Raw genomic sequence first — 26,212 nt, forward strand, 5'->3', positions numbered from 1 at the left:
TCCGATAGTATACAGAACAAACCATCGTTATGCAATAACTTGCCAAATTACCTTAACCTGCCTAACGTAATTAACCTAAGAAGTGTCTGGAAAAAAATCTAGTTAAATATTATTTACTGTCATCATGGCAAAGATAAAATAAATCAGTTATTACAGATGAGTTCTAAAACTATTATGTTTAGAAATGAGTTGGAAAAATCATCTGTCCGTTAAACAGAAATTGGGGAATAAAATAAGCAGGGGGTAAATATTTTGAGGGGCTAATAATTCTGACTACAACTGCATATATATATATATATATATATATATATATATATATATATATATATATATATATATATATATATATATATATATATATATATATATATATATATATATATATATATATAAATATATATATATATATATATATATATATATATATATATATATATATATATATATATATATATATATATATATATATATATATATATATATAATATATTTTATTTCTTTTTTTCATAAAAATATTTTGTCTATATAGATTTACTTTTATATACATATATACAATGTAACCAGATGTTAGTCTTAATCTTGTTAAGGTTTTTTGAAGACAAACTTAAGCTTGAACAAAAAAAAGTGCGTACAATTTAGATTTGCCTTAAGTTAAATTATTACCTGTTCTCTGTTTTCAATGTTTTTTCACAGCCATATCACCAGCACTACCAGCTACATTTAGTTCACCTTTCACAAGGAAACAAAAGTCATACAGCCACATGAAGCTCATATGTGCCATTTCACCTACAGCAGTGGTCTTAGTATCAGCCACAATTACTTTAGCAATAGCAGCATCCATTCGCACTACGAAGAAACACCACCCCAACAGCAAAAAAAAGAACTATTACGACAGTAAAACCTGAGAATATCAGCTCTATATACAGCTAGAAACACAAAGGACTAAAGTATCATAACCAAAGGAGGAGCTTAAAATGAATTCAAACTGCTTAAGGCTTCTAAAACCCATGCTGTGTTTAGGTGTAATGACCATAGGCGGCGCTGTCGACGTGTTATCAATGAAGGCTTCAGTTTAGCACCACTAGATGGAAGCAGTCACTTAACGAATGATGGTGGTTTCAACCCTAAGGCTCCCTTTTAGCTCTGGTTTTGCTTGCAATAATTCCTAGTTTCTTTACATAAAACGTAAATAGGTATTAAGCTTAAAATGAAAACAGCTATAAATATGTTCAGAATTTCCAGTATTTTAAACAAATGCGACATCCAGATGTTTGTAATTTACTGAATTATTATTATCATTATTATTATTCATTCATTCATTCATACGTTCATTTTCTTTTCAGCTTAGTCCCTTTATTAATCAGGGGTCACCTCAGTGGAATGAACCGCCAACTTATTTGGCACATATTTTATGCAGCGGATGCCCATCCAGCTGCAACCCAGCACTGGGAAACGTCCATACACACCCACATACATACACTACGGACAATTTAGCTCATTCAATTCACCTATAGCACACGCCTTTGGACTTGTGGGGGAAACCGGAGCACCTGGAGGAAACCCATGCGAACAAGTGGAGTACAAACTCCACACAGAAATGCCAACTGAACTGACTCAAACCAGCAACCTTCCTTCTGTGAAGTGACAGCGCAACCCACTGTGCCATCGCGCCGCTCCTTTTTATTATTATTATTATTATTATTATTATTATAAATTATATAACAGACTTCAAGGTCAAGCATTTTACAATTTGGCATTTTTATAAAAGTCATATTATAAAATGTCAATATTGTTTTAAACTTTTATGAACTTATGCCTTGAAACCTGTTTAAAAAGTGTAATTTAACTTATTTTGCAGAAGTGAAAGAAACTTTTTGTAACCCCAAGTATCTTATTGTAAAAAATTATTGTATTTTTCATAGCCATTTTACCATTTAACACAGTGAAGGACTGAAAAGTTCCTACTACTAAGTTGCTAACTATGCTAATAACCTATATCATTTAAGAATGTTTGAAGTGGTGTGAAAAAGCGTTTATCCCTTACTGATTTGTTATTTATTGTATTTTTGCCAAACTTAAATGAGCTTTCAGTTCATCAAACTAGTTGGCAAATTATTCAAAGAGAACACGTAAACACTAGGAAACACATCAGTTTCTAAATGAAGGTTTGTATTATTGAGGGAAAACAAAATCCTCTTCATTAAAAACAACCCTGCGTCAATCAGGTGTCTTAGCATCCCTCCTCACCCAAACACCCAGGCCTGATTTCTGCCAAACCTGTTTATCAAACCACTTAAAAAGTGCTTGAATGTGTCGTAGACCAAAAGATCCGCAAAAGTTAGACATCATGACAAAATTTAAAGACACATGAAAAATAATAATAATTGAGATCTACCTGTCTGGAAAAAGTTATAAAGCTGTTTCTAAAGCTTTGGGACTGCAGCAAACCAAAATGAGAGTGATTATCTACAAATCGTCACCATAGAATTGTAAGGTTCTCTCTGACATTTTTGTCAAAATTTAGTTATTTACATATTTTTATTAAATGACAGCTCATTTACATTATGTAATGTTTTAAATAAGTTGTTTAAATGTTAAGACTTAAAAAAAAGTTTTTTTTTTTTTACAAAGTCAAACTCTAGCTTGGCTCGGTAAGGTTCGTTCTGTGAGCCAACCAGCAATTTAGAATGCATGCATGATGACCAATCGGGATCAGCTTTCTTTGTCATTTCACCGGATTGCTGCGTTGACAGTGGGATAGACCAGAAAGAAACATAAAATCAGAGTCAATTAAATAATGCCACACCACACAAGTGTGTAAATGTGATGATTTAAGTCTTTTTTAACTTTGAGATAAAATGTTACATTTTGCATTGTTGAAAACAAAAGTTATTAAAAATGTAAGTAAAATGTAATTACAAACTTTACCCTTGATTTATAAACATGTTTGTATCTGTCAATGTGTCGTTACATTGCAATTACATTGTAAATATATTGTAGTTACAACCAAAGTTATATTTATAAATGTAAATGTTTATTTGTATATTTCATGTATACTGTATTTGTGTATTTATAGTTATTTACGTAAATATAAACAATACACAAGTAATGTAATTGCAAACTATTATCTTGACTGTAAATGCATTGCTATTACATTGTAATTACATCCCAGATCATTTTTATCAGTTTTTCTTTGTATATTTCATGTACAGTGTGTATTTATAGATTATACTTAAATATACACAGTATACATGTATGTAATATATAATTACCATCTTTTATGTAATTATTGTGCCATTACATTGTAAAAACTCTGTAGTTACAGCCAAGGTAATTACATACAATTWTATATATATATATATATATATATATATATATATATATATATATATATATATATATATATATATATATATATATATATATAGTAAATACATCAAAGAAACATATTTTAACCTATTTTACTTTGCTATCTTAAATTGTTTAAATCAAACAGAGATCCCTTCGTTAAAGAAAGAAAGAAAGAAAGAAAGAAAGAAAGAAAGAAAGAAAGAAAGAAAGAAAGAAATGTAAAAACGCTCTCATTTTGGAGGTGTAAAACACCCAGTGGGTTTTAATTTACTTATGGAAATGACGCAGTTGCTAATGTGAGCGCCGAGGGGCCTGGAGAGAGAAGAGGGCACTAAAGCGCATCCCTCCACCTCTATCTACCCCGAGACACGTTGCCTAGGTTACACCTCCAGCTGCCACCTGAAGAGCAGCATCATCGCACCATCCGCTTCACGAAAGACAATAGCTATCACGTCAACATCTATTGAGCAACACACAAAAGGTATCTCACAAAACAAACATATATATACACCCAGAAGAGAGAGGAACAGAGCACATTAAGGCAGACGCGCGCTCGCGCTGGCGCTCGCTCACAGAGACCCTCCTATCGTCATCGTCAGTGTGATTGTCAGTCCAGTGAGGCGGGCTCTGGTGGATGGAGGGCCGCTGTTCGGCTCTGCAGCGTCTCTCGCTGCCTGCTCTTCCTCCGCGCGCGTCTCCGCGAGCGCTGTGATGTGAATATTAATGATGCTGCGCGAATCTCCGCGCTCATTTACACCGCTTTCACCCGTCTGAGAGGTAAGAGCGCGTCCGTATTTTTCCACATACGGTGCGGTTTACTTTATTATTCAGTGTCCATTTCATCCGGTGGAAGCGCGCGTCGTGTTTTTGAAGGATGCTGAGACGCCCGGTCGACGCAGTGTTGTTCTCAATGAAGAGGCGAAGCGAGTCAATGAGCGAGGCGTTACAGGATGGTGACTGTGTTTATACTGGCTGTTTCGTTCTCAAAAACTGCCTCACGGCTGGGATGTGTCATTCAGGCTGTCCCGAGTACACACTCGGTGGTGAATCTTTGCGTAGTAAATGGTATTGAAATTCACGATTAAGAACAGCATTATATCGGTATGTTTATAGTTTCAGATACTGTTAAAGATGGGGTTTGGGAAATGGAAGGATTGCATTTGTGCTCCTTAAATGGCATTCAACAAGTGTAGAGTATTTCATCCTTTCGTCTATGTGCCTGATATTCTCCAGATATGCTGGCATCCTGTGTGTGTGTGTGTGTTCAAGTGATGTGTGTATGGGGATGTGGTGACTCTATGCAGTGAGACTACTGAATGTTTTGAGCGTTTGTTTGAATAACTCAGACTTAGAATGAAAATAATGACTGTTGGTGCAGGGATGATTTTATAAATTGATGTTCGCTTTTAGTCAGTGTGTTAAGCCAATGAGACTTATATTCCACAGGGAGGGAGACTGGTCTGAATAATCCTCTGCCTGTGCTTTCAGCCTCTCTTTTGCCACAGTAGTCTTTGCCATTTCTTTCTACAAAATGTATACAGTCAGTTAATCGCATCAGCTATGCGTTTCAGAGGTGGAGAGCGAGACGAGAGGTGTGTTCGGTGGAAACCATGACAGCTCTCATTCATAGAAAATCCAAAGGTGCAGCGCAGTGTTGGGCCCAGCCTGCAGAACAAAAACACACCGATTTAACTCATCCAGCATAAGCGTAATCCTCTCATACGAGCAAGCACAATGAAACACCGGCCCTATAGTGTAGAGCTCCTATTAAGCAGGTAATCTCCTCTCTCTCTCTCTCTCTGTTTCATTCTCTCCTTCTTTCTCATGCTGTTCTATCAAAACTATTAACATGGAAAAATTTGGTATTACCAGCAGCTTTCTTGAGGGGAATTGAAATCGATTTCTTTTACAGATGTAGACTATGTGATGTATTCAAATGAAAGCCAGTGAGGTCATTCTAAAATGCGTTGCACGTTAACTTTGATTTAATCTCAGACGATAGTTCATTGTGTAGGATGTAAGTCTGCCTCATTGTAGTGCGGAGGCCGTGGAATAGGTCTGTGTTTAGTTATTATGTATTTGTATGTGCAGGCTAGCTATAGATTATGGCTTTATTAATCTCAACTAGGATCTTAATTTGGCATCAAGAGTTCCATGATGAACGATGGAAAGTTTTTTTTATATATTTATTCACAAAAGATTTCACCAAAATGTTCTTTGGAGAACCAAAAAGTTCTTCTATGGCATTACCCTGACAACCTTGCTTGGGTTGTTCCTGGCACCTTTGTTTTTAAGGCTCAATATATTACGTTTTACTGGAACTGGGGAAGGAGGAATTGTTTCAAACGCTAAGACTGTATAAATGTTGCAAGAGCCAGAAGGAAACCGTGTCTCTTCTGTATTCCATTATGGATTGTGTCTACTGCATGATCCCGTTGCATGTCTGTCTGTGTGGGTGTTGGAGTGTGTGTATATCTGTGTGTGTGTTGATTGTGGTCCTATATAAACCATTTGCTGCTGAGTGTATTTGTTTCCATGGTTACCCCCATGCCAATGTAGATCACGTCATCACCAGACCAGACCTCTGCAGCTATTGTTTACTGATCGTAGAGGAAAAGACTGAGTGTGTGTTCGGCTTTTAGATACGCGGGCCTCATGCACAGACATTAAGTTCTTCATTGTTTTTGTCGTGCTTTTGTCTAGCCTATCACATATACTGAGCTCGATTCCTGAACGTCTTGCTTGGATTCATTATATCTTCTGCTATATTTTGACCACCTGTCATTTTTCTGTGATAGACACACATGGAGGGCTATTTATTCGGTAGCGCCCAGTGACTCCTACTGTTGGTTGACTTGGCACGCTGTGTCCTCCGCTTGTATCGCCATCTGTGGCACTCCGTACAGAGCTGCATGAGTAAGAATGATCATCTACTGCTATATAAATTGAGATTTTAATGCAATGCAAATACAGTCTGTCGCTGATTTCTAATTTTCCTGATTTTTCTTCTCGCTGCTCCCAGTTTGTTTTAGGTGCTGAGAGAGGCGTTTGTCACTGTCATGTGAGCCTAATTTGCTTTATTATACAGTAAGTCCTCAATTGTTTTTTATAAAGTGTAGGTGTACTTTCTTTGATAGTTCACCCAAAACTACAACTAAAACTCATTTTTTCACCATCAAATGGTTTTAAACCTTTATGAGGTTCTTTTTTCCACAAAGAAAGACATTGAAAAAGTTGGAAAACTATAATCACTGACTTCCACAGTAGGAAAAACAAATACTATGGAAGTCAATGCTTACAGGTTTTTAGCTTTCTTCAAAATATGCTCAACATCATAAAAAATTCAGAAAGGTTTGGAACAAGAAAAAAGGAGAAAATGATGGCAGAGTTTTCAGTTTTAAGTGAACTATCTCTTTTAGAAGGAAACAGAGGTTGACATTTTTGGTTTCAGGTGTTTTACATTTGTGAAAATTAGAAGTCCATCACAGATTTTTAAAGTCTGTGAAATCAAAATGTACAATGCCTGTTTTGCGTGCACACATTGCTATTCTTTACAATTAAACAATTAATCTGTGCGAATAAATCCTGAAATAAAGTTTGGCAATTTTCAATCAAAGAATTACATCTTAAATCCGACCATTTTGCTTTTACACCTGCCATGGCTAATGTCAGTTTGATGGCTTCAGCCACGGTATTTGCCATATCTTCACCTTAGAATTATAAAGTTCTTTCTGACATTTTTGTCAAAATTGAGTTATTGACATATTCTTATTAAATGACAGCTCATTTACATTATGTGATGGTTTTTTGTAAGTTGTTTACATTTTAAGACTTTTTATTTTAAAAACAAAAAAGGTTTTATCTACAAAGTCAAACTCTAGCTTGGCTCTGTAAGTTTCTTTCTGTGAGCCAATCAGCATTTCGAATGTACACAAGAGAATAAATTAGGATTAGGTTTATTTGTCATTTCGCCGGACTAAATTCGACTAAGTAATGCTGCACCACATAAAATTGAGAAGAAACCTGAAATTGAAAAAGTGTAAATGTGATGATTTAGAAGAAATTTTTGACATTGAGATGAAATGTTCATTTTTACATTATTGAAAAAGAAACAGTTATTAAAAATGTAATTCATTAAATGTTAAATATTTTTATTTGTGTAGTCTGGGAAACATTTTTTCAGTGTTTTTTACACTCATTTGCTCATTGTCTGTTTTCTTTTAAAGTCTTTAAATTGGATATTAAGCCTTATAGGGCAAATAATTTAATTCATGGGGAATATACTTCAATAAATATACTTCAATAATTCATCTAAAGTATATAATTCATATTAATTGCATAGAAATTAACATCTGCACTGGACAACATATTTAGCAAAGCCTTGTATAATTAATTGAAACAAAAAAATATATACATCCTGAAACATTATTTCAATGTTATAGAAAGCAAAAATGTAAGTTTCTCAAACATCAACGTATTGTTACAACACTAATTTTTATTTCTTTAAGCAAATTAATAAGCAGACTGATTGTATTTCTTGAAAGGTAATGCTTTAATGAATGATCTGCCAGAAATAACATTTTAATTCCAAGCAGAAAATGTCATTTTAGAATTAGAGGGTTCTCTCTGCCTTTGCCCTGTTTGTTTTACCCCAATTTGCAAATGTAAAATAATTTTGATAATTTACATTTAGAGTATATTTAGGGTCTCTGTCATGTTAAAGAACTGTTTCATACATATTGTTTGCTATATGGAATGCAAAAACTTTAAAGCTCAATATCTTAAAATTATTTATAATGCAGAAAGAACCTTATAATTCTATGGTGAGGGTATGTCCCTCTTACTGTTAGTTTGCTAATAGGGAATGATGTGCAAAAAGAAGGCCCTACCCCGTTCTCAATATTCTATTATTTTTGTTTTGAAAACATCACTATACTAAAATAAAAGTCTTAGCAAATTCCAGTTCACGTTCAGTGTTTAGGATCCATTAATAGGTCAATAATTTTATTTAGCAAGGTTGCAATATGCATTTGCTCAAAGTCTACATTTTTACACAAACAAATGAACAAGCAAATAATAAGCATTTTAAGAGTTTGCACTTTGCTGATGATTTGTCATGAGCCTGTTTGGCATGCTGTCCCGGGAGAGAGCTCTGAGCTCAAGGGATCCTCGAGCACAGGGCTCCCTCCTGTTCACAGAGCAAGAGGGGAGATTGAGCTCAGTTAGATCTCAAAAACTCCCCGGCTGAAGCGGCCAAGGTAAACTACTTTGAGAAAAAAGGGAACTAGACAAAGTAGACGTTTTGCTTAGTCTGTTACGTATGATGCATATCTTTGGACGGTGTGAGGAAACTAGAGATCCCAGGGATGCCCACGCAGACAAGGGGAGAACATACACTAAAAAAAAATATTTAAAGATAACTTCTTGGGTTTACTAAATCTTTTTAAGTTAAGTGGTTGTAAACAATTTATTTAGGATGAATTTAAACAAACAAATTAGGTTGAACATCACTGAACTTAATTAGTTTTTTTTTAATTCAATCCATATAAATTGTTTGTGACAATTTTGCAGACATCATTTTTTTTTCAGTTTACAAACTCCGAAAAGAAGCACCCACCAGCCCGGCGAGGACCAAAGCCAGTGGTGTTCTTGCTGTGGGGCAACAGTGTTAACCACTGGGCTGTGGTGCCACCCAGTCTATAAGAAAAAATGAGGAGAGGGGGAGGAAGGGGGGTTTCTTTCAAACAAAAATAAATGTGGAATGAAGACTGTGGTTATTTATAGTAACTTAGGAATAATATGATTGGAGGATCATAATTAGCTAATGCGGGACTTACTGTGGTAAATCATAAGCAAGTGATCCTCCCGAAATTAATTTATAAATAAACGTCACGTAGGAAAAAATGTATAATAAAAAATACAACTTGACAGTGTAAAGATGGAATTGAAGGATACTAAAAAGTCATATTAATATCAAGTGAAAAACATTAAATAACAAATAATATCAATAGAAAAAAAATATTTTGAAATATATTATTTTATATGAATGATATAATTTTTACTATTAAATAAATGCAGCCAAAACAAGGAAAAAAGAGGATGTGCAGAAACAAAATAACTTTTTAAACTGAATGAAACTTTTTTTTTTTTAAGTTTTTGTTTATCTTAGACCCAAATTGTAAGAGAACATCTGATTTAAACCTCAACATTTTAAAATTGAGAACATTTAAATGAATATATTATCAAATTCTTTATTGAGAATATACAGGACAGATGTTGTCAGATCATTCAAGACCAGAAAACTTTAGTTTCCCTCTCTAAACAGTCAGGAAAAAGTGTCTGCAAAGACTGTTCTTCCATTTCTCCCTGTCGGCCAGTTTGTGGCTGGGAATTGAATGCTGATTGAACAAGTGGCTTGAGATGATTATGCTTAGGTTTGATGAAAGACAATACGAGGAGGGTGTGTACTTGTGTGTGTGTGTGTGTGTGTGTGTGTGTCCTTCAGCCATCTCTTCTCTTTATAGCTCATTCTGATAATTCAAGAGCATCCAGCTGCCGCATGAATAGAGTACAAGAATAAATAAATTAATAATATTCATCAGAGAGGAGAGGTAAAAGAAGGGGGAGGTAAAGATGGAAAAAGTGAAATGGATGGAAGGCAGATGAGGGTCAGAGGTATGAAGAGAGAGGGGTGAACATTAAAGACAGATGAAAGAGGAAAGAAGAGAGGGATAGAAGAAATGAACACAAGTGATGAGATGAGGGTCAGGGAGAGAGAGAGAGATAATGGAAAGAAAGAATGGGGGATGGGTGTATTTGTTGCTGAAGTAACTGTTTTTCTTGTAAATGCAGCAACAGTGAGTGTGTGTGTGTGTGTGTGTGTGTGTGGAGTATTGATCAGGATGATGCTCTCCAGCAGTAAAGGTGACACAGTCTGCTCTGACTTTTTGCTTATATGGGTGTGCTTTAATGTCTATATGCTATTAATTTGTGATAGAAATTAAATGTAACTATTTATTTTTATGCATATGTTATGTGCATATATATCAGATTATATAAGTAAACCCCTCACAAATCTATCTTTTAAATTGATATTTTTAATAGGAACCCATACAGTATTTTATATGTGTGTATATACATTAGATTAGTCAGTACTGAAGCCAATTCTGGAGCTTATCTAACAAATTAACTTACGATAACAGTCTAAAAACTAGTACACCCAAATTTATATGCTATAGAAAAATATGTAATACGAATTTAAAAAGGAGGAAAAGTCAAGAGAAGCAAAATAATTGAAAAATTTTGTTGAAATTTTGAAGTTTGTAATTACAATTTCTTTTCAATATTTTGCATGAATTTAATTGTATTATCTTTTAATTTTTAAAGATGTTTGGTGAGTAAAATATTATTGTAATAAATTTATTTGTTTAATAAATCTGTTTTCTTTAAATTCACCAAAATTCATTGCCTATATTCAGATATATGGATAAAAATATTCATTTTCAAAATGGGGTGTGCTCAGTTATGCTGAGCGCTGTAAATGCATTATAAAACAAGCAGGAAAAAGGGAAGAACCAGTCAGTTTAATTAGTGTCCAGTGAAGCCATCCATACACTACATGAAGTATAAACATCAAATATGTAACATTTATTTTAAAATATAATAATTTAAAGCAAATGCATTGGCTACTTGGTTGATGTATGGTTGAATCTACTGCAAGTCGAAATGCAGCTCTGCTTTCACTTTGACGAGGCAGCGATATTGTACACCTTTAATGTTTTGAAAAGTGATAGTCGCTCTCAGTGCACAGTAAAGTGTTTAAAAATTAAACAGTGTGTCGTAAGCATTTCTGCATTGGTGGAAAAAAGAAAAAGTTATAAAAATTTGATCAGCAGTAACTCTCATATGATGTAGGAATATGTTAGCTGAATGAACCGCACTCACTCGGCTCATGTCTTTAAAAGCTTGGAAACTTGAAAGCGTGATTCCATACAGTCAGTGGTCCTTATTAAATTAATAAAAAAGAACGCAGCAGACTAACTGTAATTAGATGATCAATGCAATGTAACAAGAAAAACCTGCTGCTCAAACCGCGAATCATCTCTTAATGCTAATCATAAGTCTGCTGTTCGCACTGTATATGACATAACACCCCATGTTAGCGTTATGTCCGCAGCATAGTCTCATTTGCATAGTCCACCTCTAAATGTGTCATTCCTCCCACAGCAATGCCATGAATTATGAGACTGTACTGCAGAAAAAGCTGTAGTGTACTACTCGGTGACTGCCTTCAGCTGCATTGCTGTCATTTGTTGCTACTGTTTGCATTTTGTTGTTTTAACAAATTTTCGTTCAATGGATATTCGTAAATCTAGGAGGAAATCCTGAGAATTTTGCATTTAAAACCTGAAAACTCTCAGATGTCAGATATGTTGGTTGATAATGTATTCTAATCATTGGCAGATATGATTTGCGCCCACAATTATTCACAATTAGCACGATCCACTCATACATTCGTTTTTCTTCTGCTTAGTCCCTTTTTAAAGCAGGGGTCACCACAGCAGAATGAACCGCCAACTTATTCAGCATATGTTTTACACAGTGGATGCCCTTTCAATTGCAACCCAGTACTAGGAAACAACCAAACATGCACACACATACACTACGGCCAATTTAGCCTACTTAATTCACCTAGTCTTTGGACTGTAGGAGAAACCAGAGCACCTGGAGGAAACCCATGTCAGTAGAGAGAACATGCAAACTCCACACAGAAAAGTCAACTGACCCAAGCCAGGACTTTTAGCTTTGGGGCGACTGTGCTAACCACTGAGCCACCGTGTCGCCCATACAATAGGCAAGGCAAGGCAAGGCAAGTTTATTTATATAGCACATTTCATACACCGTGGCAATTCAAAGTGCTTTACATTAACAATAATAAAAGACACAAGTCTTTTAAAAATAAGAACAAAAGAAAAATATTTTTTAAGAAAAATAAAAACAAATAATAAAAATGATTTAAAAAAAACATAAAAACAGATAAAATGTGATATAAAAGAATGAAAAAGAAGAGAAAAACATAAAAGTGCGATCTGTCAGACGTAGAACAGTGCTCATTCAGTAAAGGCACAGCTAAACAAATGTGTTTTAGTCTTGATTTGAATGTGCCTAATGTTGGAGCACATCTGACCATTTCTGGAAGCTGAACAAGCTGAACAATTAGCATAATCTAACCTATAAATCACAATTTAAGTTTTGTAGAATGGAATATTCTTGACTTTAGTATGTTTTATAAATGCAAAAAAAAAAAAAGACTAAAAAGCAATATGCCTTAACATAAATATTCAAAATAAATTTTCAATTATAAATTATGGCATAATAAATATTCAATTAACATTTTTCCATCATAGCGTTTTCAAAATTGGCAGAGAACACACAACGGAGTAACATTTTTGAAAGCAGAGACACTTTGATTTGGAATCCACTCCAGAAACATACAGCAGATATCCAGTTTTGAAGAGTATTGCTGAAAATAAAAATGCCAACCTGCAGTAATCAGCAATATTAGCTTTTCTTCTGTTATTCAGCCTTTGTTCAACTACATAAGGATGCTTGGTTGGGTCTATTTGTCGTACCCCTAATTCATTGATTGGATGGCTAGGTAAAAAGATAACAGTGATAATATATATGTTTAACTCATATATAACATATACTGTTATCAACTTTAAGCTGCAAAAAAAAAAAAAAAAACTGACCAAATTAAATAGTAAAATATTATTATCCCAGGTGACAGTGGCTCAGTGGTTAGTACTGTCTCCTCACAGCAAGAAAGTCGCTGGTTTGAGCCCCAGCTGGCATTTCTGTGCAGAGTTTGCATGTTCTCCTTGTGTTTGTGTGGGTTTTCTCCAGGTGCTCGGGTTTTCCCCACAGTCCGAATACATGAATGTGCTGTATGCACAGCCAGTTTTTTTCAGCCTATGATGAACTTCCAGTGAAAGCTTTGTGACCGTTTTTAATTTCGTAAGGTTCCTTTTAAAGCATCGACGTTGTAATGTAATTCAAATATAATCAGTTAAATATACTTAAGCCTCCACTTGGTTAAAGTGTAAAAAAACGAAAGGCAGTGTAAATGCAGGCGCCGTCATCAGCAGCAGGCTAGCGCAGAAACTTCATTGAAAATAGTGTTGTAAAATTAATTTGCATATTTTAAAGACATGGCGCGGAAAAAAAGAATTTAACGCAGTGCTTCTTGTTTGGTCTGATACCCACTTTATATCGTACCTCAGCCAGGCAGTGATGATCGCTGTTTTTAAAGAAATCACATGTTAAACGCAGCGGTTTTGTATGGGATAACAATTGACCGAAAGCCCTGGGGATGGCTGATTAAAATGAAAAGTCTGTGTGCATTTAATCCATTGAATAAACTAAATAGCATATGTATTAATATATGAGTTTAAATGTGAGAGTGTATGGGGGTTTCCCAGTACTGGGTTGCAGATGGAAGGGCATCCGCTGTGTAAAACATATGCTGGATAAGTTGTTGGTTAATTAGTGTGGCGATCTCTGATAAATAAATGGACTAAGCCGAAGCCAAAAAACATGGAAGATTTAAGTACACTTGATAGGGAACAGATTTCTTTTACCAGCTAATATTAGAAAAATATGAATGCTTTCATGAATTTGAATGCTTACATCTGAACAGCCTTACAAAAAATGGACTCTGCTCGTAATTCATGAATGAGCCCAATTGCATTGTTGTGTTTCTCTGGTAAATGTGTTTTTCTGTGTCCGTTTTAGCTGTTTAAATGCAGGACGTTTTTGAGAGCAGCATGGCTGAAGCCCCTGTTGGAGAGGACGCACCCAAAGAGCAGGACGGTGCCACCTCACATGCCCACGATCCGCTGCCAGGCATTGGTGCTGCTTTGTGGGAGCGAGTATTAAAAGCCAGTGTTACAGCTGGAGCTTTTCTCCTGCTCTACACACTGTCTCAACTCACTGTGAGTTCATGCGCAGTTCTCATTAAAGCACATCTTGCACAAAAATCTTATCTCATATCACAATTTATCCACACCTTTTACTTATTTTTATTGTCAAATATTTTAGCATTTCAGTTATGTCCTTGTTTAAAAGTTGCAAATTTGTTTTTTGTTTTTTTAGCAAAAATTAAATAGTAACAGAATACTTTGTAATAATCCTGTAGTGTTTTAATTTTATAATCAAGGCTTTTGTTTATCTTGATTGACAAAAGATGTAAGCTTGTGTGCCTTTGTGTTGTTTATGCTTGAGTGTGTTTGGATAAGCATAGAAACAAAGGCTGTTCTGGGGTCTCCTGTGATCGACCCTGTTGTCAATAATGCACCACATGCTTTCCTGCCTAACTAACTGCTGCCTAGCTAACGAAAACAGCTGTCCTAAACCTATAAATACACATAATCCTATATATATATATATATTTACTTTAAAATAATTCTTTAAACTATAGATACATTTTTTTCAGCTCCCAAAAATGAATTCATAATAAGTCTACAAATTTATACTTTTATGATTGTATAACGTTCAATAAAATTTAGCATGATCAGTTTTACCAGTCAGAATAGATATGTAGTTTCATTTTTGCATTACTATGTTATGCTGAATTACAAAGGAACATTTTTTAAAATATATTTTGGTGCCTTATTCATGCCACTATTATTTTAGCATTAAAGTATGTGTATTAATTACATTATGATAATCTTTGAAGGTTTAATTTAATGCAAACACCTAAATGGATGTCTGTTTTTTTTTTTACTTTCTTTGTTTCTTTTTTTTAAGGATTTATTTGTGCATTCTAACTTACAATCCTGTGAGGAACAAATTTCCAACAAGAACAGTAAACCTGGCATTTTTGACCTTGTTGAGACCAGCCAGCCTCCAGGAGGGAAAAAAAATATTACAAATATATAATAATAATAATAATAATAATAATAATAATAATAATAATAATAATAAATTTCATTAATAAATGGCGACTTTCTGGACACCCAATGTCATCTTACAGCAAGCATCAACAGACATACTAAAAACAACTGAATATAACATTTAATAAAAAATAAAACAATGCCAGACAAAAATTTAAATGCATGAGAGGAGATGAAGCACAAACACATCGAAGTATAAAATAACATAGTAAAGGATAGTCATAGGTAAACCTGCCTAAAAAGATGGGTCTTAAGACGAGATTTAAAAGTGTGAAGACTATCACTGCTTTTTAGTTCCAGGGGAAGCGAGTTCCATAGCTGAGGAGCTGCAGAGCTAAAAGATCTGGCTCCCATTGTGCTTAATCGAGTGTGAGGTGGCTCCCGGGAGAAAGAGTTGGCTGATCTATAAGAGTGTGAGAGTGGGTAAAAATATGGAGAAGTTCTGTGAGAACTGAAAATGTAAAAATAAGAGTATATGTTTAGGTTTAGAAGACAGAAATGTTTTATTGTCACTATAAAAACTTTATCTCTAAAATCCATGGCAAGTTCCCACAAAGATAGATGTACAATTGTGTTAGTGTGTGTAAAAATGTTATTATTTTGTTAATATTTTCAGGGCTTGTGGGTCCTTTACATGCTGAATGGATACAGGGCTTTTCCAGCAGCACACAAAGTTTTGGATCTCCTTCAGTACCTTCTCTCTACCAGTGATGCCTATGATCAACAGGTGACAGACCTGCAAATGCTTCAGGATAAATAAGATTACACATATCGTAGGAATCCCGTGCCAAATGTCATTCATGGTATGAAGCAAGAAAATAACAGGTCAATGCGTGTGTCTGCAGATGGAGATCTGGAGGGTGGAGAGCTTGCTGCCCCTCATAGCCACACTCTTCTTAGGTGTCGTCATTCTTGGTACTGGAGTGAGTATTTTCTGTATGCTTTTGACTTTTGTTACTCAGAGATTTAACTTTAGAGCAAGTGAGGAACAACTGATGATAGGCCACTGCCACATTAATATAAAATAATACACACCTCAAGTGGTTATGTGGGTTCATGATCTGTTAAAACTCTTGATTGTGATTTGCTGGAAGATGTGTATTAATATTTTTACTGCACAAGTAGTTCCAGTCAGTTTTGATCAAAGTTCAAAATAAATGTGCTACACCAAAACATTAGTAGTAACCACAATAACTCAGTAACAGTTGCCGAAGCCTCTCTGTGTGTTCTCAAGATGTGCTTCACCAGGAGCCAATGCAAATCAACCAATTTACACATATTCTTAAAAAGAGGTAGCTATAACACACATTACTATAAGCTATTAAATGCTGTATGCCCATGCCATTTACACACACATGATCTCTCTCTTGCACACACACTCTCTCTATCTGCCTGTGACTATTTTTGCCTATTGACATAAGACTAGTCTTGATAGATTCCTGGAATCCTGCTGAGAATATTGATACCAATTACGCCTAAATTGACTAAACCTCCTGTGTGCCAAAGTGGTTTTGATCAAAAAACTTCTTTAGAAACTCCCCCTAGAGCAGGGATGGTCAAACTCAATGCTGGAGTGCCGGGGTCCTGCAGAGTTTTGTTCCAGTACTCAATCTTTAGATTAAGCTGACAAAAAGTTATAGAATTTGTGCTGGCACGATGCCAAACTGTATCTGTTTCTGTATTACTGCAACACGTTGACACCAAACTTAAGGAGTGGCATTATCGTCTCACACTGACCACACCACAAACCTGCTGCAGCCCTCACATGGTCGCCCACTGAAACTAAATAGGGTTGCGGCCAGTCAGTACCTGGATGGGAGACCACATGGGAAAGCTGGGTTGCAGCCTGAAGTGGTGTTAGTGAGACCAGTCGGAGGCGCTCAACCTGCGGTCAGCGTGGGTCCTAAAGCCCCAGTATGTTGATGTGGACTCTATACTGCTCAGTGAGCACTGTCTTTTGGATGAGATGTCGTTTGAAAAAGAGTAGGGGTTTAACCCGGGCATTCTGGCCAAATTTGCACACTGGCCTCTGTCTATCATGGCCTCCTAACCATCCCTATATCATAATCGGCTTCATCACTCTGTCTCCTCTCCACCAATCAGCTGGTGTGTGGTGTACAGTCTGGCGCAATATGGCTGCCGTTGCATCATCCAGGTGGATGCTGCACTCTGGTGGTGGGTGAGGAGATTTCCCCCCAAAAATGTGTAAAGCGCTTTGAGTGTCCCGTAAAAGCACTAAATAAATGTATGGAATTATTATTATTATTATTATATACATTTCGTAATAGTGCCACATGTTGATCAACTGCAATAAGCATTTGACACATTGTAAGCTGAAGATTTGGGGTTTTAACCATTTTGCTTAAAATCTTTGTTTTGCCAGTTGCTCTGGTGCTTGCTGCCATGCTCTTCTCATTCAGCCTCTGTATTGTCTGGCCCCTTATTTGCTGCTTGCAGTTATATTTATTATGATTTATTCATTCATTTTCTTTTCAGCTTAGTCCCTTTTTTAATCAGGGGTCGCCACAGCGAAATGAAGCACCCACTTATCCAGCATAGCTTTTACACAGCGGATGCCCTTCCAGCTGCAACCCATCACTGGGAAACACCTATTCACACTCGTACACGGTGGTCAATTTAGCTTATTCAATTCACCTGTGCCGCATGTCTTTGGACTGTGGGGAAAACCGGAGCATCCGGGAGGAAACCCACGCAAACACGAGGAGAACATGCAAACTCCACACAGAAATGCCAACTGACCCAGCCAAGGCTCGAACCAGCAACCTTCTTGCTGTGAGGCGACGGTGCTACCCGCTGTGTCACTGTGCCGCCTATGTTATTTATTATTATTTTAATTTTAGTTTCATCATTTTTTTCAGTGTTCAACATACTCATATATCCTCAAATACACAATGCAAAAAACAACAGCAACAACAACAACAACAACAAAAAGCGGAACATGATGAAACAAAAAAAAGGGAAGGGAAAAGTGCATAAAAACAGAAATTACAGAAAATGTCAGGCAGGAGACAAGGTATTAAGAATACAATGGAGCATCAAGAGAGGTCATTAACATAGTAAAGTGTATTGACTATCTGTATTGTTCAGTCAGGTTCCTTTAAGAAGACTGAAGGATGGAGGAAGTGACAAGCACAAACAATATGCATTTATTTGCCAGATAAACCAAAATAAAAATTTAAAAAAGAAGTTTCATGTGAGAATGACTGTCTCCTCTCCAACAGATAATATTTCCACAGAGAAACAAAAATGTAGCTTAAAAAATAAAGATTTGGGTCCAAAAAAAAAACAAAAACAATTTTGTTGCAGTAGCAGAAACAGAGAAGAATGTCCCCTTGTGTTTTTACATTTAAAACATAGGCCAGAGGAATTTCAGTCATTTATTCAGTTATCAAGTCAGTCAGACTTATAGGAGCAATACTAGTTTTAACTTGTCAATGACTTGGCAAACGCCCACGGAAAAAAGTAGAATAATCAACAGCTTGCTGTGCATTAAATGATTTTAAATTAAATCCATTGATTATCCCTTACTAATTTAATGGACCAGAGTCAATTATTTTGTATATTTTTTGGTTATTGCACCTACAAAAACTGTTTAGATGTTGTATTTCATGACATTTGTCAGGTTTTTGCCCTTAAACCTGTGTGTGGGAATAATTTCCAACACATTTCACCCTATGACTTTTGTTTTGGTTTAAATTGTGGCTTTTGTCAATCATTCAGCATAGCGATATAGAGCTGTAATGTGGTCACGATCTACCTGGAATTATTTTAGCTGAGCGTTTATCTTTAAATAGTTGCACTCAAATGTTTATCAGCCAATCAGAATCAAGGGTTTTAACAGCCCTATAGTATAAGCCTGCTTGTGCAAAAATAAATAAATAAATAAATAAAAAAACTGGTTAAGCTGCACTCCAATTTGTGCAGCAGTTGATTGTCTAGCATGCATTAATGTCTTTGTGTATAGCTTGAACTTTCCTTTTGTTTCCCTCGCCTTTTGCTGTCACAACAGACGCTGTTCTGCATTAAAACCCTGGTGCCTGGCAACCAGTCCTGCTTCCCTGAAGACCGTCGTCAGTCCATGAGCAGGCAGCCCTCTTTTACATATTCAGAATGGACAGATGCTAAACAGGAAGATTTCTACGAGCTGGACGCTGTTCCTGAAACTCCCGTGTTCGACTGCTTTATGGACATGAAAACTGAAGCCGACCCTGTCACTCTCACTGTCAAACCTGTGGGCTTGCAGGAAAGGTAATAAAACCGGATGTTTTTTTTTAAAAATCTCACATCTGGATGATTCACATGATGAACATTGCATCTCATAAATTATTTGTGGCTGTTTGCCTTCAGAATATTCTATGACGCTTTGGTGGTTCAGTGTTTAATGTGACGGTGAATGTGTGGTGAATATTTGAATGCGGAAAGAATCATAAATGCAGAACTGGTGATTATGGAAAGGCTAAGCACTTGTGTCGTAATTAAAAATTCAGAAGCAATTGTTTAATATTTAAAAGGCAACTTTAGATCAATATTTAAACAACAGATGAATGCATTTGCTAATGTGCATGAAACAGAAGCTATTATAAAACTGAAAAGAGTAACTGTTTAGCATAACAATACAGTATATTGAAATAAAAGACATATACCTGCTGCTAAATACACCTGCTGCTGTCTGAATCCTTAATGAGAGAAAGTCACAAATAACTGCTGAAAGAGAAAATAGTCACTCAGAAATTAGAAATCAGAAATTTCCAAGATCCTGGCTTAAACTATAAACATGTATTTACCATAACACTGAGAGATTGTGAAGGAGGCATAAACATGGTTCAAACAATTAAAACTTTTTTTGTTTTATATTACTGAATGTTTGTGTGTGCGTGTGTGTGTGTGTACGTATGTGCGTGTGTGCGTGTGTGTGTGTGTGTGTAAGTAATCCAATATCATTGAGCCCAACTATATATACATATAACTTTTAATGAACATGTTTACTTATTCTGCTAGTGTAACGGAGGCCAGCTAGTAGGTACTGTGCAGGTTAACCTCACTCCTCTGATCTCTAAAGGTGCTCTAGTGACAGATGCTAGAGGCCATGGTCTTTAGCCTCCTTGGTAGAGCACCGGACTCCCATGCAGAAGGTTCCTGGTTCGACACCAGCTTGGATCGGGCTGGGTGGCGTAGGACCGGCGGGGTTACACTAGGCTAACCATAACCTAACAATTTACAAATACTTATGAGCACTAGCTGATTTGGAGCTGCAAAAGAGCTTATAGGACTACATGAAATCTGAATCAGAAATCCAAAGATTTTCAAGGCCATCATTCAATTTAAATATTTAATTATTTATTCGGCTTAGTCTCTATTTCAGAAGTCGCCACAGCTGAATTAACCGCCAGCTATTTCAGTATATGTTTTACGCAGCGGATGCCCTTCCAGCTGCAACTGAGTAATGGGAAACACCCAAACACACTCACATTAACACACACTCGTACATCAAAACACATATGGTTTTTCAATATGATGTTTATCCAATTCACCTATGCCTTTGGACTGTGGGGGGTACCCAGAGGAAACCCACGCCCACATGCAAACTCCACATAGAAATGCCAACTGGCCCAGCCGGATTTTGAACCAGCAACCTTCTTGCTGTGAGGCAACAGTGCTAAACACTGAGCCACTATGCCACCCATATTTATATACTCATGTGCATATGTGTAAATATACCTTTATGCAGATTTTATATCAATAACATTAATACTATATATAATAGTGCTGTAGCTTTGTTTACCAAACAAGTGGTTCTAATTGGATTTTGATTGTAAACCTTGCATAAAAGTTATTATTTTTCATTTGATGAGTTTTTTTAGCTCTTATTGTTCCAAAATCTTTCAACATAAAGCCACAGATTTTTTATTATTATTTTTTGTTTTTTACAAAAAATTTTGCAGAAACTCTGGTGCATTAAGGCAGAAGGAGTGGGTCGTACAGGTAGTTTGTCAAGCCCACTCTCCTGCGTGGAGCATGATGTGAATGCTTTGCTAAAAAGAAAGGTTTCTAATCTAGTTTTGAACTGAGAGAGTGTGTCGAAGTCATTATTAGGAAGGCTATTCCAGAGTTTAAGAGCCATAATCGAGAAGGCTCTGTCTCCTTTAGTGGACTATTTTAAGTACTACCAGAAGCCCTTAACAATTAAGACAACTTAAACAATTAAGTTGTCCCAAAAAAGAAGTGTGCAGTTTCTACTTATTTTAAATAAGCTTGAACAAGCACAAAGCCATTTTTTGAGTGTAGAACCTAAAAGTGTCCAAAAGGGGTACCCCAAATACAGTATAACAAACAAGAGTCACAATGTAGCAATGCTAATTAATTAATAAATGACTTCAATATGTTTAAAAACTAAATAGATCTGCAGCAATTTTTGCTCTGGATGATCACATCATCATGTTTAAATGGGGCTGTGTTTTTCAGGAGAGGCTCTAATGTGTCTCTGACGTTGGACATGTGCACCCCTGGCACTACAGAGCCGTACGGAGCGCTGCTGTCACCTAGAGAGCAGAGCACACAGGAGTATCTGCAGAACGCATCCAACCTGCTGACCCCCGAGCAGCTGCACACGAGAGCACTGGATGACGGCGTGCTTCAGGCCGAGTTCTATGTGAGTGTCATGCATTTGCACTATGAAACAGTCATCGTATCATTACAACACTGCTCATCTGGTGATTCTGGTGGAAACAGGAGACTCCCATGAACTTTGTGGACCCAAAAGAATATAGTATTCCTGGGGTGGTGAGGAAGAATCGCTACAAAACCATACTACCAAGTGCGTATATTGCTCTATGCATAGTCTTAAGTGGAAATGTCTCATGAGGTTTGCTCCTGATATTTGCGTTTTTCTTTTTTCTTCTGTTTGTTCTCATCTCTGAATTACAGACACACATAGCAGAGTGTGCTTAAAAGCTAAGGAGGAAGGTGATTTTCTTAGCACCTACATCAATGCTAATTACTTAAAGGTGAGTGTTTGTTAAGGCCAGCTATAATAAAACTGTAAGTCTGACCTTGCTTCCATCCCATGGATGATATCTTTCTGTGTATTTAAAGTGTGTCTCCAAGATAAAAGATTATGTCATGTTATCTCTAAAAATAATGTTTGTTTATGTATTTAGGCAGTTTTTGTCTTAAAAATATTAGCCTAAAGACTTCCGTTATACCTATTTTTGACTGTCTCTGCCTCCTCAAGTTTACATCCAGCTTCCATTACAATGAAATAATTGTTTAATTTACATATTTTATGTGTTTACTACACTAAGTTTAAATAAAAAAACTATGTGCATGAAACTGTGACAAAAATGTGCTAACAACAAAGTTGGGGATCCAAAACAGAGATTAAACAGAGAATGTTCTTGCAGGCAACGGTCAAACAGGTACAAACAGTATCACAGGGGTAATCCAGAAGCGTAGTCAAAGTCACAGTCGAGTGGTCAGAATCAAGATAAACAGTAAAACAAGGCAAGGATGAAACACGGAAAGACTTAGACAAAGAAACACTTCATTGTCTAACAGACTAACAAGACTCAGCCCAGAAGTGTGTGTGTTGTGCTGTGTATATAGTCCTCATAATCTGTAGGAATGATGTGTGTCTGTGTATCAGTCCAGATAGTTTGCAGCTGTAGCAGGTGTTGATTGGTGCTAAGCATCATAGTAGTGGTAGGTTGGTTCAGTGGTAGAATTGCAGTTTTCTAGTGATCTGCTTAATCTAGATCGCTGGAGATTGTGACAGAAACATCTTCTTGTTTCATTCATTAATTTTCAACTGCTTTTCTGCGGCCGGGTCGCTTGAGCAGCAGTCTCAGGAGAGAACCCCAGACTTTCCTCTCCCCAGACACTTCCTCCAGCTTCTCTGAGGGGATCCCGAGAGACATAGTCCCTCCAGCGTGTCCTGGGTCTTTCCCGAGGCCTCCTCCTGGTGGGACATGCCTGGAACACCTCCCTAGGTAGGTGTCCAGGAGGCATCTGAAACAGTTGCCCGAGCCACCTCAGCTAACTTCTCTCAATGTAGAGGAACATAGGTTCTACTCCGAGTTTCTCCTGCGTGACAGAGCTCTTAACTGTATCTATAAGGGTGCGCCTTGCCACCCAGTGAAGGTAACTCATTTCAGCTGTTTGTGTCAGAGATTTTGTCCTTTCAATCATGACCCAAAGCTCATGACCATAGATAAGAGTAGGAACGTAGATTGACCAGTAAATCCAAAGCTTTGCCTTTTGGCTCAGCTTCTTCTTCACCACAACGCACTGGTACATCAACCGTATTACTGCTGCTGCTGTACCAATCCGCTTGTCAATCTCATTTTCCATCCTTCCCTCTCTTGTGAGCAAAATCCCAAAATACTTGAATTCCTCCATCTGAGGTAAGGATTTTCTTCCAACCTGGAGATGGCAAACCACCTTTTTTCCGGTGGAGCACCATGGCCTCGGACTTGGAGGTGCTGATTCTCATCCTAGAGGTGTCACACATAGGGGCAAACTTCCCCAGTGCATGTTGAAGCCAATGAAGCCTACAGAACAACATCGTCAGCGACTAAAGCCTAGTTCACACTACAGGATTTTAAACATCAGCAGATCGCTGTGCCGTTCACACTACATGACTTGACTTTGTGTCTTTTAATCTCTGTGGTGTTCACACTACGCAACACTCTGTAAATGATCCACAAGAGGGGTGGTCACACACTACATGATCTGACAACAACTCTTTCCCCATCAGCTCATTCAAGCTACCAAACCACAGCCAATGAAATTTTGAGGGAGGAGTCGTCAGAAAAAGCTGAATACTATTGGCTGCTTGTGTGCTGATTACGTCACTGACAGCGTTTCAAGTTTTGGAGAAAGCATTTAAAAACATCGTCAAATCAGCTGATTTATGAGCGGATTAATCACTCATCTGCAAGGTTTGAGTGGATAGATACACAGAGAGTTTTTAATTTTTGTAATTGTATAACTCTTTGAAATAAAACTAACAAACAACACCCTGCCATTTTCTAATATCAGTGTATTTCTTTCTGACTTTTTAAAAAAAAGTTTTTATTACAAAACAGTAAAGAACTGAGCATTTCTGCCTTAAATTACCATTTTGGTCAAAATGACTGCATGCATGTCTGATACTTTTCGCTGTGACTTTAAATATGTGTGCATTTTTTTTGCCTAGCAACTTCCTGCTAACATAAACAAAACTCTCTGATGGCAAAAACATCAATTTACTTCAGATATCTTTCAAAACAGCATATTCTGTGCTGTGAAATAGCTCCTGTTTGAAAGTGAAAATGAAAGCCAAGACCTTTGCATGTTTTAGTATCTTAACTACATATTTATAGGCTGTATTACCAAAAAAAAAAAAGATTATATTTTTAGGGTAATGGTGTCATTAAATATGATGCCAGACATTCAAAGCTTAATTTTAATATCTCAATAGATGCTTTGAATGTAAATATGATGTGTCAATATGGCGTTTTATATGAGAACCGTCAGAATGAGCAGTATGGTAATTCTAATAGTTACAGAATTCTAGTTCCACTGTTAATATAGCCTACTCTCATGTCTGTGTTAACACAGAATGAAGCAGTGCGTTGATGCCCATTCGGACCAATCACAGATGTTTCTGCTGAGCTCCTAAACACACACATACAGCTCATGCTGATATGCTCTCTCATTGGCTGCAGCTCATTACTACATCAGACCACACGTGGGGTTGAGTCGGCCGACTGCTCTGGAATATTTAGCATGCTTAATGTTGGATTTCCGTCTGCGAGGTGTCGGCGACGCGTCTGCGAGGTGTTGGCAATGCATCAGCGAGCCTCGTTGATGCGTTGTTCAGTAGTTCACACATAAAGAGCGGCGAGCGCCGTGCACCCGCAGATTTCTTCACGATCACAGCCCGATCTGTCGGCGAGCTCGTTAACTTCCAAATCGGGCTCAAATCAGGCATAAAATCCTCTAGTGTGAACTAGACTTAACAGTGATGAAATTCTAAAACCAGACCCCCTCCAGCCCAAGGCTGTGCTTTGAAATTATGTCCATAAGAATTCTGAACAGAATTGGTGACAAAGGGCAGCCCTGCCGCAGTCCAACATGCACTGGAAACAAGTCTGACTTATTGCCGGCAATGCGAACCAAACTACTTCTCTATTCATAAAGGGATGAGACACCCCTAACAGAGCCCCTTTGACTCCATACTCACAGAGCACCCTCCACAGAATGCTGTGAGGGACATGGTTGAATGCCTTCTCCAAGTACACAAAACATATGTGGACTGGTTGGGCATACTCAAATTAACCCTTGAGGACCCTGGTGAGGGTACAGGGCTGGTACCACGGCCTGGACAAAAATTGCATTGTTCCTCCTGGATCCTAGGTTCAATCATTTTTGCTTCCACAACTGCTCGCGCTGCAGCACGCTTGACCTGCCAATACCCATCTGCTGCCTTGGGAGTCCTGCAAGCCAACCAAGCCCTGTAGGACTCCTTCAGCTTGACGACATCCAAGTACACAAAACATATGTGGACTGGTTGGGCATACTCAAATGAACCCTTGAGGACCCTGGTGAGGGTACAGGGCTGGTACCACGGCCTGGACAAAAATTTCATTGTTCTTCCTGGATCCTAGGTTCAATCATCGGCCGGATCCTTCTCTCCAGTAGTGTCATAGACTTTCCCAGGGAGGCTGAGAAGTGTGATGCCCCTATAGTTGAAGCCCACCTTCTGGTCCCCCTTCTAAAAAATGGGAACGAACACCCCAGTTGCCCAATCTAGAGGTACTGTCCCCGACCTCCGTGCAATATTGTAGAGACGTGTCAGCTAAGACAGCCCCACAATATCCAGAGACCTAAGTTACACAGGCTGAATC

The 26,212-nt window shown here is 37.1% G+C and overlaps 2 protein-coding genes across 4 annotated transcripts in view; both read left to right on the forward strand.

The window, feature by feature from the left end:
* Positions 1-26,212, forward strand: part of esyt2b (extended synaptotagmin-like protein 2b) — an 860,030-nt gene that overhangs the window by 277,842 nt on the left and 555,976 nt on the right. The gene's annotated exons all lie outside the window — the stretch shown is intronic.
* The window catches only part of ptpn5 (protein tyrosine phosphatase non-receptor type 5), a 36,714-nt gene continuing 14,235 nt past the window's right edge, over positions 3,734-26,212 (forward strand). Inside the window, exons 1-10 of one of the 2 annotated variants that reach the window (XM_009303373.4) lie at positions 3,734-3,832; positions 6,150-6,267; positions 6,374-6,438; positions 14,146-14,345; positions 15,922-16,032; positions 16,151-16,228; positions 19,336-19,574; positions 21,789-21,975; positions 22,056-22,140; positions 22,251-22,330. In XM_009303373.4, the coding sequence (XP_009301648.1) occupies positions 14,154-14,345; positions 15,922-16,032; positions 16,151-16,228; positions 19,336-19,574; positions 21,789-21,975; positions 22,056-22,140; positions 22,251-22,330 (972 nt within the window). In that variant the 5' untranslated portion in view covers positions 3,734-3,832; positions 6,150-6,267; positions 6,374-6,438; positions 14,146-14,153. Of the gene's footprint in view, positions 3,833-3,960; positions 4,129-6,149; positions 6,268-6,373; positions 6,439-14,145; positions 14,346-15,921; positions 16,033-16,150; positions 16,229-19,335; positions 19,575-21,788; positions 21,976-22,055; positions 22,141-22,250; positions 22,331-26,212 lie in introns of those variants that run through there. The other variant, XM_682870.7, reaches the window with a different exon arrangement.

This window comes from Danio rerio, chromosome 7 (genome assembly GCF_049306965.1).
Source record: "Danio rerio strain Tuebingen ecotype United States chromosome 7, GRCz12tu, whole genome shotgun sequence".
Classification (NCBI taxonomy): Eukaryota; Metazoa; Chordata; class Actinopteri; order Cypriniformes; family Danionidae; genus Danio; species Danio rerio.